This window comes from Mustela nivalis, assembly GCF_964662115.1.
Source record: "Mustela nivalis genome assembly, chromosome: 8".
In the NCBI taxonomy this organism is placed as follows: Eukaryota; Metazoa; Chordata; class Mammalia; order Carnivora; family Mustelidae; genus Mustela; species Mustela nivalis.
In genome coordinates this window covers 100,758,640-100,775,246 of record NC_139027.1, presented here as the reverse complement: position 1 = coordinate 100,775,246, position 16,607 = coordinate 100,758,640, and the positions used below count along the sequence as shown (strand labels likewise).

The 16,607-nt window shown below is 41.1% G+C and overlaps 1 protein-coding gene across 1 annotated transcript; it reads right to left on the bottom strand.

Annotated features, from left to right (window-relative positions):
- Positions 1-1,257: 1,257 nt before the first annotated feature.
- CRNKL1 (crooked neck pre-mRNA splicing factor 1) lies at positions 1,258-16,581 on the bottom strand. The gene is made up of 14 exons (XM_082745410.1): positions 16,412-16,581; positions 14,902-15,054; positions 13,747-13,838; positions 12,772-12,930; positions 12,150-12,316; positions 10,313-10,491; positions 8,980-9,150; positions 7,480-7,671; positions 6,714-6,773; positions 5,925-6,005; positions 4,660-4,899; positions 3,346-3,447; positions 2,627-2,875; positions 1,258-1,612 (listed from the first exon to the last, which is right to left on the bottom strand). The coding sequence occupies exons 1-14, from the start codon at positions 16,460-16,462 to the stop codon at positions 1,445-1,447; spliced, it is 2,064 nt and encodes a 687-aa protein (XP_082601536.1). The 5' UTR covers positions 16,463-16,581; the 3' UTR covers positions 1,258-1,444.
- Between the last annotated feature and the right edge of the window lie 26 nt (positions 16,582-16,607).

Sequence of the window (16,607 nt, the reverse complement as noted above, 5' to 3'; positions counted from 1 at the left end):
ACACTAGCTTACTTTTAAGACACAATTTAGTACCACACTGACTAGCTTTTAAAAATCCCTTTTACTATTTTATTGCTTTTTAAATTCCTTAATATTATTTGTAAATTTAGTAAGTTTTATGCAATTAAGTCTGAAAATACTGTATTTGCTAGTTGCCCTTCCAGGTGAAAAAATACTCTTGAAGAGGATAGTTCAAGTCAAATAGCTTGGGCAGTGAACAAAACAAGAAAAAAAAAAAACAAATCAGGCAAATATTTTTTGCTTGAGGATATGAGCAATGTGTCAACAAATGTGTTATCTCTGTGCTACTTAAAGTTTTCTTTTTTGGTATTATAGTTGGTTACCTTTAGGTTTTTCACATGTTCTAAACCAAGTGTAAAATGTATCCTGGATTACGGTAGCTTCTTTCTGCTGTAACGTACTAGGGGATGTTTATCAGTACTCCAGGTAGAGAGGATGCCCTTGTCCAGTAAGGTTGGGAAACACTCGAGCATTGCTACAGGGGTCATCCTGTACAGTACTGTATCTAAGGCTCCCAGAAGCTGAACTGTAAAGAGATTTGATTAACAAGGCTCAACTCTTTATCTGGGGTTTCCCAAACTTACTTCAGCAGGGGGCAATGTTATTCACAGCACATGTATTACTATTCTTGAAGCCATTATAGAGTTCAACCACTTGGGGAAACTGATTACAGCATAACTGAAATTTGACTAAAACATCCTGGTAACAAAAACACCTTGTTCAGAAATATAGTAACTGTAAATTATTTCCCAACTAGTGTTTTCAAAAGCAGATGGCTACTATATTTAGAAGTTAAATTAATCCAAGCACATTCAATTCTACAAAGATTGAATTTGTTTAGGAAAGTAGCTGGGGATGAACATTATACTGAGCAGTCACAATGTGCCAGATATATTCGATTTCTAATGTAATCCTCAAAATGAGTTGGCAGAAGCCCGTATGAATGAAGCACTGAAAGATTAAGTTACAGATAACGAAGTGGCAGCTGGGAATGGAACTTGAGCCTGTGACTGAAGATGTGAAGAATTCAGAAGTTTCAGGTGAGTACACTAAGTATCTACGAAGAAGACAAAGATGAAAAAAACACTTTAAAAGTTACTGTAGAATGTAACTTGAATACTTCTCGAAAAACACTTTTTGAAAGGTGCAGGTCCATCTAAAATAGTTGAAGGCATTACCTCAATTAGATTTCCTAATGCGTGATGTGGACAAAAAAAAAGTTTGGACTCCGATAAATCCAGTGGTTAAAAAAGTTTACTTGCAACCCCCACTTCTCACTAACGTAAGAGCATTTTAAAAATAATTCAGAAAGTAGCTATCAAAGACTCCAATGGTGAAATATACAAAAACTTATGGAGTCACAAGAGTTCCGAATGATTAATTTATAAAAATAATAAAACATTTATCAATATCAACAAGAACATCAGGATTCACTCTCATCAATGTCCTTATCTGGGTCTTGCTCAGCAGCCTCCTTTTCCTGTTGCTGTTTCTTCCAAAGTTTGGCCATGGCCAGGAGCTTGAGGTTGGGTTGGTTGGCAGCATCTTCTGGAAAGATGTAATCATAGTACTCTTCCCAGCCTGCATCAGACTATGGAATAAAAGTAGAACAATTAAAAGATAAGCCAAAGACGGCTGAAATACACTATAGTTAAAGTGGAGATTTTTCACTGCAAAACCCCAGAGATTCAAGACGCATTCCTTATGTTCATTTATAAAACATCAAAGCCCATCACAGAAAAAAGGCCGGGCCTGCAAGACTGGGGTGAAAAAGTAGCTGCTGAGTAACTGGGTGATGGACATTAATAAGGGCATGGGATATACTGAGCACTGGGTGTTACATAAGACTGATGAATCACTGAGCTCTACCTCTGAAACTAACAGTATACCATATGTTAGTTAACTGAATAAAGAAAAAAGTAGCTGTTGGGGTTGGTGTTACTGCAAGTGGAGCTCACAGAGCTAAAAACCAGGGAAAAAGCCTGAAGATTAAAGCACAGGTCCTCTCTAGCCAAATGTATCTCCACCTCCATCTTGAGTTTTCTAAGATTTTAAATTTTTAAAGGTTTACTTAATACTTAGTAGCAAAAGTCATAAATCTGTGCACTATTATTCTGACTCCCTGCCCTTAACAGCCCCACCTCAAACTGGTCACTGATTTGGCTTCCTAGCACTGCTCTAATTCCAGCTTCCACCATCATTTGCTCTGCTTACAACAGCTTCCTGACAGGTCCTCCTCTGATCTAAGCCCCTTGGAATATGCCTGCTGAAGCCAGCCATCGGGTCATGTCATTTTGTGTATAAGAGCCTCCCGATAGCTTACAAAGTCTCTAGATTGGGTTCTACCTAAAAGCGGAGTTTCATTTCGCTCTATTCTGACATCCTGCTTAATGCTCCAGAAATAATACCACACTTTATATAGCTTCCTGAAATCAACCTTTGCCAATTGTCTCCCATCTCCACCCCTGGGTGGTCTATACACCCTGCTCTGTTTCCATGGTAGCCAGGCTGCCTGCTCCGATGCTCAGATTGTACATACGGCACTTAACAAGTAGAAGGTGCTCATCTGACATGAGATGACCAGCTCCAGGGTCTCAGTTCTTACCCCATCATCAGCCTGGACCTTTCTTCTCTTCTTGACTTTCTCTGGCATGAGTTTGTCTACTCTCTCCTTATCCGATACTGTTCCAAATTCATCTTCAAAGCTTCGCCATGATTCCAGCAACATAAGTCTCTCTTCCTTTTCTTCACAGTTCCTCATGGTTTTGTTAGCCTCTTCATAAATCTGTCTGCATTTAGCCAAACTTCCCTCTTTCCCTGAAGACAGCTCAAACTGGGCAAAGCTGATCCATACCTTAAGAAAAATTATTATAGAAGCAAACTAACCATGGCATCCAGGAAAGGATCATGTAATCATGCTAATTTCTAGTTAAGGACATCTGAACATACTAATGTGTTCATCTGTAGTATTCCAAAGAACGTAATGATTATATGTTTCAATAATGTTGAATTATGGAATTATAGTCTGTTTCTATATCCAATTAGGTGTTTGAGATGGTCTTAAAATCCTGAAAAGAGTTTAACTTTTTATTCAATCCTGTGATATTGAAGTTACTCCTATGCAGTACAAATACTGACCTGGTATAAGCTTTATATTCCAAAGTCCTCTGAGACTCATGGGCTCTTTTCTAAAAGCAGGAAAAGCATTGAAACACACACAGACACACACACACACCCCAAAGCACTTAAAATACAGAAATATGGTGTTCCTTCAGAACTGCTCATTTAGGCAAAATCAAAGATCATCAACAGAGTGCAGGGTACCTTAACATGTTGTGTTCGCTGAAGCAATCTTCGGTAAAGATTTCGTGTTCTCTCAGTTTCTTCCTGTTCAATTTCAAAATCAATATACGATTTCCAAAGCACCTAAGAAAGAGACCTTAATAAGTCAGGCTTGACATTTAAAGAGCAACATGTCCCTATCCAAAGCTGAGCTTAACTACCATTCTGACCTAGGACATCCAGGAACCTAGGACTTCTATGAACAATTAAAGTACTGGCAAAATCGAGACAGTAAACACACTGGCATTTACAAGCTGGCCGAAACTTGGCTACCATTCTACATTATGAGATACAAGTCTCTGGATTCATCTTTGGATTTTCTTTCAGAGTTTTTCAATGCTGGACTTACCAAGAAAAGCTCAGAGACCTGTCAAATCTCCCAGACACTGCATGATCCTATCGCACACAACTGACTTTACCAGGAGAAGACATGCCTAAATTAGCCAGGATATACTCTTCTTACCTCTACTGTAAATTCCTTGATAGGACTGAGTTCACCTCAATGACTATTCAGTAAACAGCATACCTGTTAGGTGCTGCCTGTCAGGGAACAAGGATGGAGTAACATGTGGCCTGGACGCCTGGAAGCTGAGGCCAACTGATAGAACCATTTTATTTATTTATTATTATTTTTTTTGATAGAACCATTTTACATAAAGACCAGCCCTAATGCAGCTCGTAGGACCCAAGCCATAGATGCAGAGTCACATTAGGTCAAGACTAAAAGGCTGGGTGAGTTCAGCGGCTCTCAAACAGGTCTTAGCTGTGGTTTGGCGCCACCTTGTGGCTTAAGTTTAAATAGGGAAGGGACAATTTCAGGTCTCAGGCCAGGACAGTGGCAGTTTAATTTCAGGAATATGCTAGTGTAGGCAAAGCTTCTTTTGCTGACCCCATCTGGGAAAAACTGTGCCAGGAGAATCTGGGGATGTGCAGTTTCAGTCTTCATCCACTCTGTTCTCCAGTCAGGGCTGCCTGCTGCCTGTATACTTGCCTGTCCCATCCCCTTCAGGTTAGCCTTCCATTTGAAGAAGGGAGGAAGAGAGCCAGTCACCCACCCCATTATATCCTAACTCATCCTGGTATCATCATGGGGCTTTGCTGGACTGTGGTATCCTACTAGAGGGCTGCTTCTCCCACTCTCATCCTTCTATCCCCCCAACAGTAAAGTACTAATCTGATAAGACAAGACTGCAGGTGAGTTTATCTTTATACTCGAAAATGCCCAACATGTAGATGGTCATCTAAAGCAATACTAGGGAAGTATCTAAAACAAAATATTCATCTTGAGATTCTCACCTCTGGCATGTCTAAGCGTGGCTGACTGATAGCTAACTCGTAGATTGCCCGCGCTCTCTCAATATCACCGAGGATCGTTTCTAATTCTGCAAATTTAATCCAAGAAGTACAATTTTCAGGTCCAAATTCCAAGAACTTTTCATAAAGCTTCCGGCATCTGTCAAATTCTCGAAGCTGCAGTTCCAATTCTATGTAACCTTTAAATAACTTGTTTTTTGGACATTTGCCTATGGAAGTTCCCTGGAAAATAAAAGGACCAAACCACTGTGATATGTAGATTCAACCTGTGTACTGATGTCGCTGACCTGTCTCAATAGCTGTTCTCTGCTGAGGAAGAATGTGGCAAGCCATTCTTTCCCTCTGTGGTATCACACTGTCCACACTGGTTCTTGATGGAAGGCCAACGGAAACCCTCTACTGCACCCCGCTGTCAAGAGGGCCTGTGCCCACTGGTGCCTGTTCAGCAAGAGAGGGCTGCAGAACTGTCTGCATGAGTCCTCTGGATTTTACTTAGTTTCTCAGGAGCACCTAGGGAATATGGATGTCAGGCGGATGAAACCTCCCATAAATAAAGTGGTGATCACAGAACGAAAACTGCCTGACTGCCCACAGCCAGGGCAAGAGTGGCTTACAGAAGGACATCTGCATTTAAACAGCACTTGATCTTATTAAGAGACTTTAGAACAGCTATTAAGGGGAAGGTGCACGTAATACCCCCAGGGTTTGCACAAGATGATTCTACTCAAGAGTGGAATTAGATCTAATGTGATCTAACGTCAGATCTTTCCAGTCTGAGAAAAGATATGGTAACTGGCAGCTACAGATAAAGCTTCCAATGTTAAAATAGAGTAATTTAAATGTTATCACCCATTTTTTTCTTCAAAGGCCATGCATTTTCTGACACTTTATAACATCTCAGTTATAAAGGCAGAATACTTCTGTCACATTCTTAGTAGGAACTGTCCAACTTATAAACACTAAGAATTAATTTCCTTCTCAAAGACGTCAGTGATGATCTTGATCCTTCCTTTTTCCTCCCAAGATTTTATTTATTTATTTAAGAGAGAGAGAATGAGAGCATGCACACGCAAGCACAGGGAGAGGGGCAGAGACAGAAACTTCCAAGCAGACTCTGTGCTTAGCGGGGAGCCCAACGAGGGGGTCGATCTCATGACCCTGAGATCATGACCTGAGCTGAAATCAAGAGTCAGACGGTCAACCGACCAAACCACTGAGGGGCACCCCGTGGTCCTTTCTTTACTTACCAAAGCTCTTCTGGCAAATGGTAAATTTTTCTGTCTTATTTCAAATTGTGCATATAGTAACCACATCTTGGCAAATGTGAACTAGAAAACAAAAGCACAAAACACATCTAAAAGAGTTGTTTCAATTACACTAAAGCTAAAAATTTAATAAAAGGCCACATGCAATTAGATTTCCCTAAATATTCAGAACTAGGACAGATATATTTTCTTGTTTTTAAGCAAGTATGAGGTTGTTTATTTCACAAAAGTTACAAACAGTAATCTAAATACTTTATTGTACTGCATGGCCCTGCAGCCCCTACTGAGAATTGGTTTTGTTTTGCAGGTATGCTTGTAAGCAAGCAGAACACACCGTCTCTGTTCGGTCAACATCTCTACTTGTTTCTCATGTGGAAAACAGGGCAGAGATATTGTCTCAACCATTTCCAGAACTTGCACGCAAGTTCACCCATGCATAGATCTGTTCACTCGGATGCCAACAAACCCGTTTGTTGTTTCCTGCACATGCTGTGGCTCTCTGATGTTCATCTTCTTCCTTCCACTCAGTCTATTCCAATTACCCACACACCTCTGAATTTCTGCATTATTATCTGTATTGTTCATTTGTCAATACAGGCTGTCCTCTCAACCAGACTATAAGGTGTTTTCAGAGGCAAAGAGACAGTTTGTTCTCACTTAGGTTTTCCAGGGTGCCATGCACAGCTAACTATTCAAACAGTAAGTATTATTTCACAAGTAATAGAAGCAGGATTCTGACACTTCGGAACAGAACACTTAAAGCAAACATACCTTTTTATGAGGAATTAATTCCAAAGAAGCTTGATACACCTGTCTTGTCCTCTCGGGATCCTGTATTAGGATAAAATTTCACCAAATACTGGTCTGTTACTGATGCTGGTTTTACTAGCACTAGAAAAAAGGTACACTCCCAACCTGAGTGTTTTCACAGGGTGCTATTCTCAAATTCTTATTTCATCATTTATGATCAAACATGAACTACCTGTGGCCATCAGACTTTGGTTAAAGAACCAACAAGATAGCCATCAATCTCTGAGAGCTTGTCTGTAGAAAGGCTTCTGGCCTGATAGTAGAAAGAAAAAAGATGTTTTATAGTTTCAGACTGTCAGCAGAAAGATAGTCTTTCCCAATTAATTTATACACAACCAATTTCTGAAAATTCCACCTGCTCTTTACTCGAAGCAAAGATGTGTCATCCAGCTGTGAGCCCTACTTAGGAGGCAGCCCAGAAAACGATAAAAAATAAGCTAAAGACAGCCTCATCATTCCAAGTTCCAAGTGATAATCTTCTGCCTCAAGTTTAAACACAAAATGCAATAAAACAAAAACACCTCGCCTGGGCCAATGACAGAATGCCGAGTTTAAAAGGCTGCACAGAGAATAGGTAATTGCCAAATCAAGAATTAGGCTCCTGTTTCCTGGACTCCATGTGTCAGTACCTACCACCACCACCCATTACAACCGAGGTGTACATGCGGGTGTGAAGCAGCTGGGGAGGAGGCAGCCATCAAGAGCTGAGGCAGAATTCCTTTTTTACCTTGGCCTCCAATTCTTCATAGAGTGCGTAGTTGACCCACAGATAGATATAGCGCTTCCAGTGCCGCTTCTCCTGAATGGGTGGCACATTGGCAATGGCTCTTTCGTAGACTTCTCGAACAGTTTCTGCTTCTGCATCACTTTCCACCAAGCGTAGGTAATCAAACCATGCATCATAATTGTGTGGATTAGCCTAGAAAGACCACAGTTTAATGACTAGAAACCAAACCAAGAGCTACACTTGCTGGACTCTGTGAGGTTTTAAAAAAAAAAAAAAAAAAAAAGACACTAGATTGACTTCCTGTATTTTAGCAACTGTTTAGCACCTATCTCATTTAAAAATACCATTCCTGGGGCACCGGATGGCTCAGTTCAGCACCTGTCTTTGGCTCAGGTCATGATCCCAGAGACCTAGGATCCAGTCCCCGCACTGGGCTCCCCGCTCAGCAAGGAGTCTTCTCTCTCTGCCCCAACCCCAACTCATGCTAGCGCACATACTCTCTCTCAAGTAAATAAATAAAATCTTAAAAAATACTATTCCTGAGATTCTAGAAATAGAAAAGAAAGAGGAACATAGAGGACAGACTATTTGTCAGGCGTCCCACAGCAAAGCTGCTTTCATATACAACCCCCACCCCCGCAAGGTAATTAGTCAATAATTAGATGCCTACTTTAATAAATCTATTTGTTAATATGCCTGATTGCATATCGTTATGTCTAGATTTGAAATTACAGTGGATGATGGGTATTAAGGAGGGCATGTGATGTGATGAGCACTGGGTGTTGTATGTAATTAGTGTATCACTGAACATTATGTCAACTGAATTTAAATTAAAAAAAAGGAAAATAAATAAAACTTTAAAAATAAAGAATAAAATAAAATTCCAGTGGAATCAGAACCATGGTCACAAATGTGAAACCTGCCTTTTCAATTAATAGTCATTTATCTTGAATGTTACCTTGCTGACCCTATTTAACACCAGACTCGGTCCTTTGGCCATATCCTAATTCATCTGACTAAGCCAAAGTTTTTAGATGCACAGCAGACCAGTGAAGGAAAATGCTACTATCTTTGAGCTCAAATCAAAACAGTACATCAAATAAAGAGATAAGAATGAAACCATATCTACAGTATGTGTTTTGTTCACTACCTTTAAGCTTAAAAGGTAGTGTAGGAAAACTGTTGGGCTCAATCTCTGACTCTTCCACCTTCAGAGACGAATTCACATGGATTCCCAGTTTCTGCTCAAGTTCTACGGCGCCCCATCAGCAACCAACAGTGACTTTCAACGTGTGGGTGGGAGAGCAAACCCAAGCTCTGCTTGCTGGCTTTCCTACAAGCCCCGCTGACTGCTGTTGCACTGGTTGCCAATCATGGCAGATGCGTCAACAAGAGCGTGATCCCTGGGAGCCCTCGCTTGCTATCCTCACTTCACCGTTGCTGCTGCTGGCCAGCACATCTCTGTCACCTGCGGGGTTTGGCGTCTGCACCAATGCTCACCTTCACCTCTTCCTCATACTGGAATCTTCGCTTGCTCACAATGATGTCTTCAATACCCCGTCGATCACCGAACTTCTTCTCAAAGATGGTATAGTTTTTAAAGAGTTCTTGGGCCTCCTGCTTTGAAATTCTATCCAGGGCATACTTGTAGATTACTCGTACCCTTTCGAACTAAAAGCAGACAGGAGGATTACTTCTACAACACAATACTCTCACTTGAGCCACAACTTGAAAGGTAATTATGACATAATATATTACTTGTTAGATTCTGTGGTCTCAAAGTGTCCAAAGTAAGACTTTTCTTCCCCTTGCTGAGGTATTTGTCAGGGCGCACTGACACTCTCCTTTGAGCTCTATACGATCTACCTGACACTGCCAGTGGGGTGTCATCTGTGCATCTCAGACTAAATAGGTCCCAAACTGACTTGTTACTCACCCCCAAATCTGGATCTCTCTGTCTTCCCAGTCTTAGTAAGCAACAGCTACTGTCGTGCACCTGCTCAAACCCAAGCCTCAAGCCCTAGGAGTCCTCCTTGATTCCTCTCCTGTCCTCATCTCCCACTTCACTACTTCAAAGAGCCCTGCCACCTCTACCTCTTCAACATAGCCTTCTCTTCTCCCCATCTCTCCCACCCCCACCACCATCTCCATTTCTTCCATGGCCATGTCAACAGTTCCCCTGCTTCCACTTTTGCCATGTTCTTCACAATACAGTCTCCACAGATTAGCTAGAGGCTGTCTTTAGAATGTAAATCCCATCCTACTGCTCTTCTGCTAAGAACCCTTTGTACTTCCCTTTGGCCTTGGAATAGTATCTGTAGTCCTTACCATGGTATATACAAGACCCTGTATTTGGACCTCAGCCTACCTCTCTCAATTCTGTAGTATCTAAGTTACTTTAAGGGATTATTTCTATACATATTACGGAAGACCAGAACCAACTCATTTGTGGGGCAATCTGTTTCCATTTCAAATTCTGTTCTCTGTTCTCAGGGCTCTGGACTTCTGTTTTCCACTTTTATTACCTGTAAAACCCTTTAATGAGGAGACCAAATGAAGAACTCTCAGTTTATACACAATATTCTTATCACAGATATAAAGGCTTAATTTTCAAGTAAAGCACAACACAATTAGGAAACTTCAGTACAACCTATAATCACTCAGTTCCCAATCTGCAGCTAAGCCACAGATGTATGATGTTTTCCTTGAGAGATTTTGGAAATGTTTTTCCTAAGGTTAAGTGGGTAAGAAAATCGAATAAACTCAATGTGTACAACAAGTAGTCTTTCCTAAGCTGTTATGCAATGTAACTGAGTTCTTCAAGGGTACTTACTTCCTTCTGATTTTCTTCAAATTTGGCAAAAGCAACATAAAGGTGTTCATCCATATGTTCGTCTCCAAAGAATTCGACAGCTCTTTCATACACTTTCCGTGCGTGGGCAAAATAACCATGTTTTTCTTCAAAGCGGGCATACTTGATCCAGTTCTTAACATCAGGGTGCACGAGGACAAGTTCAGGGGAATTAAGGAAATACCACACAAGACAACAAGGCTTTTCAAAAAACAAACAAACAAACAAACAAACAAAAATCAAAACCCCCAACAATGCAAACTACGACTATAAGGTTGATAAAATACATTCAAAGATGAAGAACCACTGAACTGTGACCTCTGAAGGGGGCCGTGACTTGTTCATCGTCTTTCCCCAGGGCTTACTCAGTATCTCCATAGTGGGTACAAACCGGAGTCCGGAGAAATGAAAAAGCTGAAGACTGTTACTGACCATGTATCCTGGACAAGTCATTTAACTTGTCTAGGAAGCAGTTTTATCATCTGTAAACAGAGAAAAAGAATACTAACCCAACTTCAGTGACTTGAAAGAAAAGAAAGTATGTGTAAAGCTCTTAGCAGTTTGGGGCCAAAGGAATGTGCTCAATAAATGCCACCTATGTATTACAGGCTCAAGAACATCAGTATTTCAATTAATGATTAAGAAAAAAATGTTACAAAAACAAAACTGCTAATTGGAGGTAGAAGAAAAAGGTTTTTTCAGGTTTTTTTTTCTCTTTTTACTGAAATATAGTTGACATAAGAAAAAAAAGTTTTAAATTAACATTTTATTTCTTAATGAACAAAATCTATTTTTCACCTACCTCGTTTAAGGAACTCATTAATTCCAAAGTAGTAATACATTCAAAAATGGCAATGAAGTTAAAAGCAAAGGCTCTGAGGCTGCTGCTGGGTTCAAGACCCATCTCCATCACTACCGGAGACCCTGGCCACGCTGCCTCTCACTTGTGCCTGTGTCTCCCATTCCAAAACTGGAGTCGCTCCCACACCACAGGGCTATTCCGAGGATTAAGTGTTGATATCTATAAAGTGTTTACAACAATGTATAGCACATAACAAGCGCTTTAAAAAGCTTCTGTTAAACTAATCATATTAATAATGGGCAGAGGTCACAGAGACCTTAAAATTGCATAATAAAGTTGATGCTTGTTTTTCCTGGTAGTTATGTTCTATGAAGTCACTTAATTAGCAAATACCAAATCATTGCTTCTAAGGGAGATATGTGTATACACAAACACCCACTCACTCACCCCCATACAGATTATCTTAAATCCTAAAAACAGCTCTTCTTGGTAGATTTGATTGTTTTATAAAGGAATAAACGAGGTTTGGAAGTGTGAAGGAAGCTGTCCCAGGCTGCCCCTCAACAGGTGCCACAGAAGGGACTCACACCCATCCAACTGGCCCTGAAGCCTGCTGCACTACACTATGCTGCCCTCCTAACTCCATGCTCTGGATGCAGTCCAGTAATGGTGCTAATGACCAACACCCTAGAAAAACCTAGTGGAAAAAAACCCCACAGAAAGAGGACTGGCTACAGCAGCCAAAGCGCTGGTATGTCACTTTCCACAAGGAGCGCCAAAATACAACCAAACCCAAAGTTTCAACAGAAAAAGCTCAATTACCTAGACCACAAACTTATTCTGACCACCTATGTCTCTAGAAAATACTTACGTAGTGCATGAAGCAGATGAAACTTGTATCTTTGACCTCTGGGTGTACTTAATGGCTGTTCCTATGTCCAAACCATGACCATACCTCCCTGGGAGGAGTAGCACCCAGCACAGTAACGGCACCAGTCAGACTCACTCAAAGGATATAGCGTTCATAAATGGTGCGGGCCCGGTCCACCTCTTTGTATCGCAGCTCGAAGTTGATGTAGGAGTGCCAGGCTTGCTCCTCAGGCTGCCATTCCATCCAGCGCTCAAACACCTGCCGGGCGCCAGCAATGTTTCCCAACATCTCTTCCATATACGTGTATTTGTACCTTTAACAAAATCATCCCCAAACATTGGTCATGGTCAAAATGACTTAGGGGAAAAAATGATCTTTGGCACTGTATAGTTCTAACTTTGTTAAATGTGAAGACTTAGGGCTTTATCTTCCCCAGAGGTTAAATCGAGCATGTTTTCTTATCAAATAGAAGGATCAACCACAGGAAATAAAGATATATTTTTCTTAAAAATTGCTTAGTTCAACAATAAGTTTCTTATGCAAAAAAGATTGTAACCCAAATCTTAGTTTTGATTGCACAGCTAGTACATGTAGTGATTATGACTTAATATAGCACAGGACATTATAAACTACTTACAGTACATTTAAAGAAAAAGTAAAATGTAAATTAAATATATGTGACAGCCAACAATGTAAATAAAATAAATACACAAAAATGCAGAACTTCCCTAGCCTACAGAAAGCTGCTCTGGCAGATCAGAAACTTACCAGAACTGGTTGACTCGAGGCAGAGTTGTTATGGCCCGGTCCCAGATATTTCGGGCATGGTTGACCTGGCGATTCTTCATTTCCATTTCTGCATATTTCAGCCAGAGTGTAATATTTCGGTAGTCTACATCTAAAGCACGTTCGTATATGGATCGAGCCCTTAAAAAGCCAGAATTGGAGGCTATCAAAAGCAGTACATACCACACCTGGGGCAACTATCTCAAACCATCTGCAGTACCCTATTTTATCATGTGTCCTGTGTAAGTCAGGTTCTGAACATAAGAAAAGACATGTTTTCAGGAAGCTTACAAACTCTCACAGGAAGCTAGACATGCACATATTTCACTGAGATATGGTAAACGTGAGTCAACATTTACACAAGGAAGCGAAAGGGAAGAAATAGCATCTGGTGCAAACAGCTAAGCAGGAGGTAACTACAGAGTTATAAAGGTGAGGAAAGCTCCAGAGGCCACGGTGGGTAGGGAGGAGTTCTCACTGAAGGCAGGGAGAATAGCCTAGTTTAGAGTAAGGTGACACGATGTGTTCAGGGAGTGGCTGGTACACACGCACAGAGGGGGCAGTGGGTACGTTGGGAAAATGCAGGCCTGGGCAATAGGAAGGGCCAGGATGTGACCTTTATCTTGTTGGCCACTGGCTTCCAGGGAACAATTTTTATTAAAAAACAAAAACAAAAAAACAAACCAATACAGAGAAAGCAGAAGAAAGTGCGCTTCTCTGTCTGTAGTGTGTGATGCAGGCGAGACCCACCTGCAGTGTCTCCCTGGCCGCTCCCCGCAGGACTCATCTACCACAGTGCTGGTGGGGCTCCTCAAGGGAACCCTAGGCTTCCATGGAACAGTGTGGAAAATTCCTAACAGAGGCACACTCTTTCACTTGTGTTTAACTTCTTCTACTTCTTTTGTCTCTTAACTTAGGATATCTTTACATATGAAATTATACACTCAGCAATTTTACCTCTGAATCTCCTTTAGACTCTCTTCCCATTGTGCATATTTTATCCAGTTACTAATCACAGTCCTGTTTTTTCTTATGTTATCTTCAAAAGTCTGGAGGAAGGGAAAATGGGTCAAATTGAGGGGGAAAGTAAGTAAAAATGACACCATTCTTCGCCTATTAATCCTGCTCTAAAATGTTTATTCATTTCGTTTTTATTTAGGAGAAATTCCATCCTAGAATTCTTGAGAAACAAGACACTCACCAATGTGGGTTACAATCTCAGGTATTTCTTTAAAGTCTTACATGCAAACAAAGAGAAAAACTTTAGATATGAAGAATTACTAGCAGACTTGTTGATATTTTCTCTTATTGCTAATAACTAATACTTTAATATACTCAATACTTGTTCCTAGTAGGAAGATGTTTTTGACTATTTCAGTCCTCTTGTTAATGTCTCAGAATTTCACACATCACTCTTTGAACATCACTGTTAGGTAGATACAACAGGGCTAGTGGTTTAAAATTGCCCTAGGGGCACCCGGATAGCTAAGTCGGTTAAGCATCTGATTCTTGATTTCGGCTCAGGTTGTGACCTCACGATCGTAAGACTGAACCCCATGAGCCATGATAACTGTGGAGACCACTTAAGATTCTCTCTCCCTCTGCCCCTCCCCCTGCTAAAACACAGGCACGTGCTCTCTCTCTCAAAGTAATAAATAAAATCTTTAAAGAAAAAAAAAAATGCCCTAAAGTGATGATCCTAGGGTGAAGAGGTCAGATTCCCAAGTCTTCTCATGGCTCTTTTCCAAGTCTTAATTCCTACCACAGAAGGTGGTAGAGAGACAGTACATAACAAGTGGCCTTGTTAGTCCTGCCCCTTCCAGTTGCAAGACATTCCACTTTTTAAACTTCCATCCCTCTTTGATTCAGCACCAAAAATGAGATCTCTGGCAGGTTTAATTTCTTTATACTTTCAAAGATAACTCCTGGCATGTTTTCTAAAGTTCAGCAAAATGCAATTATCTGGTAACCAGAAGTTGCAGTACTCATCTGGCTAGAGACACTAACCTATTCTCATATTTTCCAGCCTCTCTAACGAACGAGGAACTTTGCAAATTCTGACCTATAAATTCCTAGCAATGTTATTAATAGAGTGGAAAATAACTGACTGACCTTCCTTTTTCTTAGCTTGTAATCATTTAGCTCTTCTTCATCTGTGATCTTCTGTTGAGGTGGAGGTGGAAGAAGCTCAAGCTCTCTTTCTTTAGCTTCTCTTAAGAGTTGCTCAGCAGTTATCTGGACCTCAGCTGGGGCTTTGTTTTTCACCTTTTAAGACAGAAGACATATTCATTCTTAGTAGATGCTCATCACACAAGGTTTAGGAAGCAAAGAAACATTTTTTAGGAGGCAAACTTTCTAAGTATTATTACAAGATGCCCTCTTAGTAGAACAGGTTTTCATTTCTCTATGAAGCTAAACAAAATCTTATGCATGGTATTTATTACAAAGTCATAGCTAAGTATTAAGAGAAAAGGTAGCAAAAATAGTAGATTTTTAAATTAGTATAACAATAAACTCTGAAGCTGGTTAGATAAAATTCTCTCTAGAGGTTTTGTTTTATCAAGATGTGTGCTATATCTCTTCTAGTGTTGCAACTTGTATTTAAAGAATTTTTCAATAATGCCTCAGATTGCATCTGTTTCTTCCATAGCATGTCAAGTCAAAGGCAATATTCAGTAAATTCCTGTAGTGGGCCATAAGCTTCTTTAAGACTTAGTGCTGTGCTGTCCTCTGCTGCTCACCCTGCTTGTGTGCTCTCTTTCTCAAATAGATAATAGATAAAATCTTTAAAAATTTATGGAACTGAATTATAAGAAATATTAATTGTTCAATACTATGTGTGGGATGAGTTTGTTAATAATGATGATGGCTCACATGTAATCACAGACATTGTGCTATGTTGACTTATATCAATTATCTCTGGAAGTTATCTAAATGGATATGACAAGGACAAGCTCAAGAGAGCCACCTGGGCTGGAGAAACACACTAGAGTGAGGGCATCTGAAAAGGTTTGGGACAAAACCTGTCACATAGAACACTAAGTATCAGCCACCTATGGAAATATCAGATAACGTCAAATTTATTGTTTAATTAAATGAATGCCACTACACAATCCATGCCCCCTCATTCCTTCCACTCTCAGCTGGGCTAACTCCTAGTCAGCCATCAAGTGTCAGTTTAAACATCACTTCCTCAGCAAAGTTTACTCTGCAGGGACCCCTCACACAACTCTCATTATTCCACGACATAGTCTACGCTGCCTCACTAGCATTTGGCAAGACTGCAATTTTATATGGACTCATATAAAGTGAATGCCGCACATCGCCCGCATTAGACCATAGTTCCCCAGCGCCTAGCGCACTGACTAATTTCTGCCGTGTGACCCCACTTCTCCCCCAGCAAAAACACGTCCTAGGACGAAGGCCATGTCAACACGGGGGTTGCCCCGGGGTGACAGAAGCCTGCACCCCACTACTGGCTGACCCTTCCCCTCCTCCTTCCCCTTGGCCCACAAGGGGTAGAACCGCTCCAGGCATCACACTTTCTCGCCGCGAGCCGAAGCAGGCTGGGACAAGCCCCTCTCCAGGGCCTCCTCCCTCAAAGCCGCTCGCGGTCTCCTACCTTGGCTACTTTGGGAATCCTCTGCTTCCCGGCCGCGGTGGAGGCCGCCATGGCTGCAGCAGCGGACCTCGCGCCAATCTAGACTCCAGAAAAAGGCCGCGAGGGCTGGCTGGAACTCCGAAAGCTTTCTGACAACAAGCCAGAGCCCGGAACAGGAAGCGGAATTAGCTGGTATGACCTTTGACTTCCCGCACGC

What these genes read in the sequence shown, in the direction of transcription:
- CRNKL1 (XM_082745410.1), bottom strand. Translation starts at nt 16,462, where the DNA reads ATGGCGGCCTCCACCGCGGCCGGGAAGCAGAGGATTCCCAAAGTAGCC. An exon ending in GGATTCCCAAAGTAGCCAAG is followed by an intron (nt 15,055 to 16,411) that starts GTAGGAGACCGC and finishes CTGTCTTAAAAG; the next exon opens with GTGAAAAACAAAGCCCCAGC. An exon ending in ATGAAGAATTGGAGGCCAAG is followed by an intron (nt 6,774 to 7,479) that starts GTAAAAAAGGAA and finishes ATCCTAATACAG; the next exon opens with GATCCCGAGAGGACAAGACA.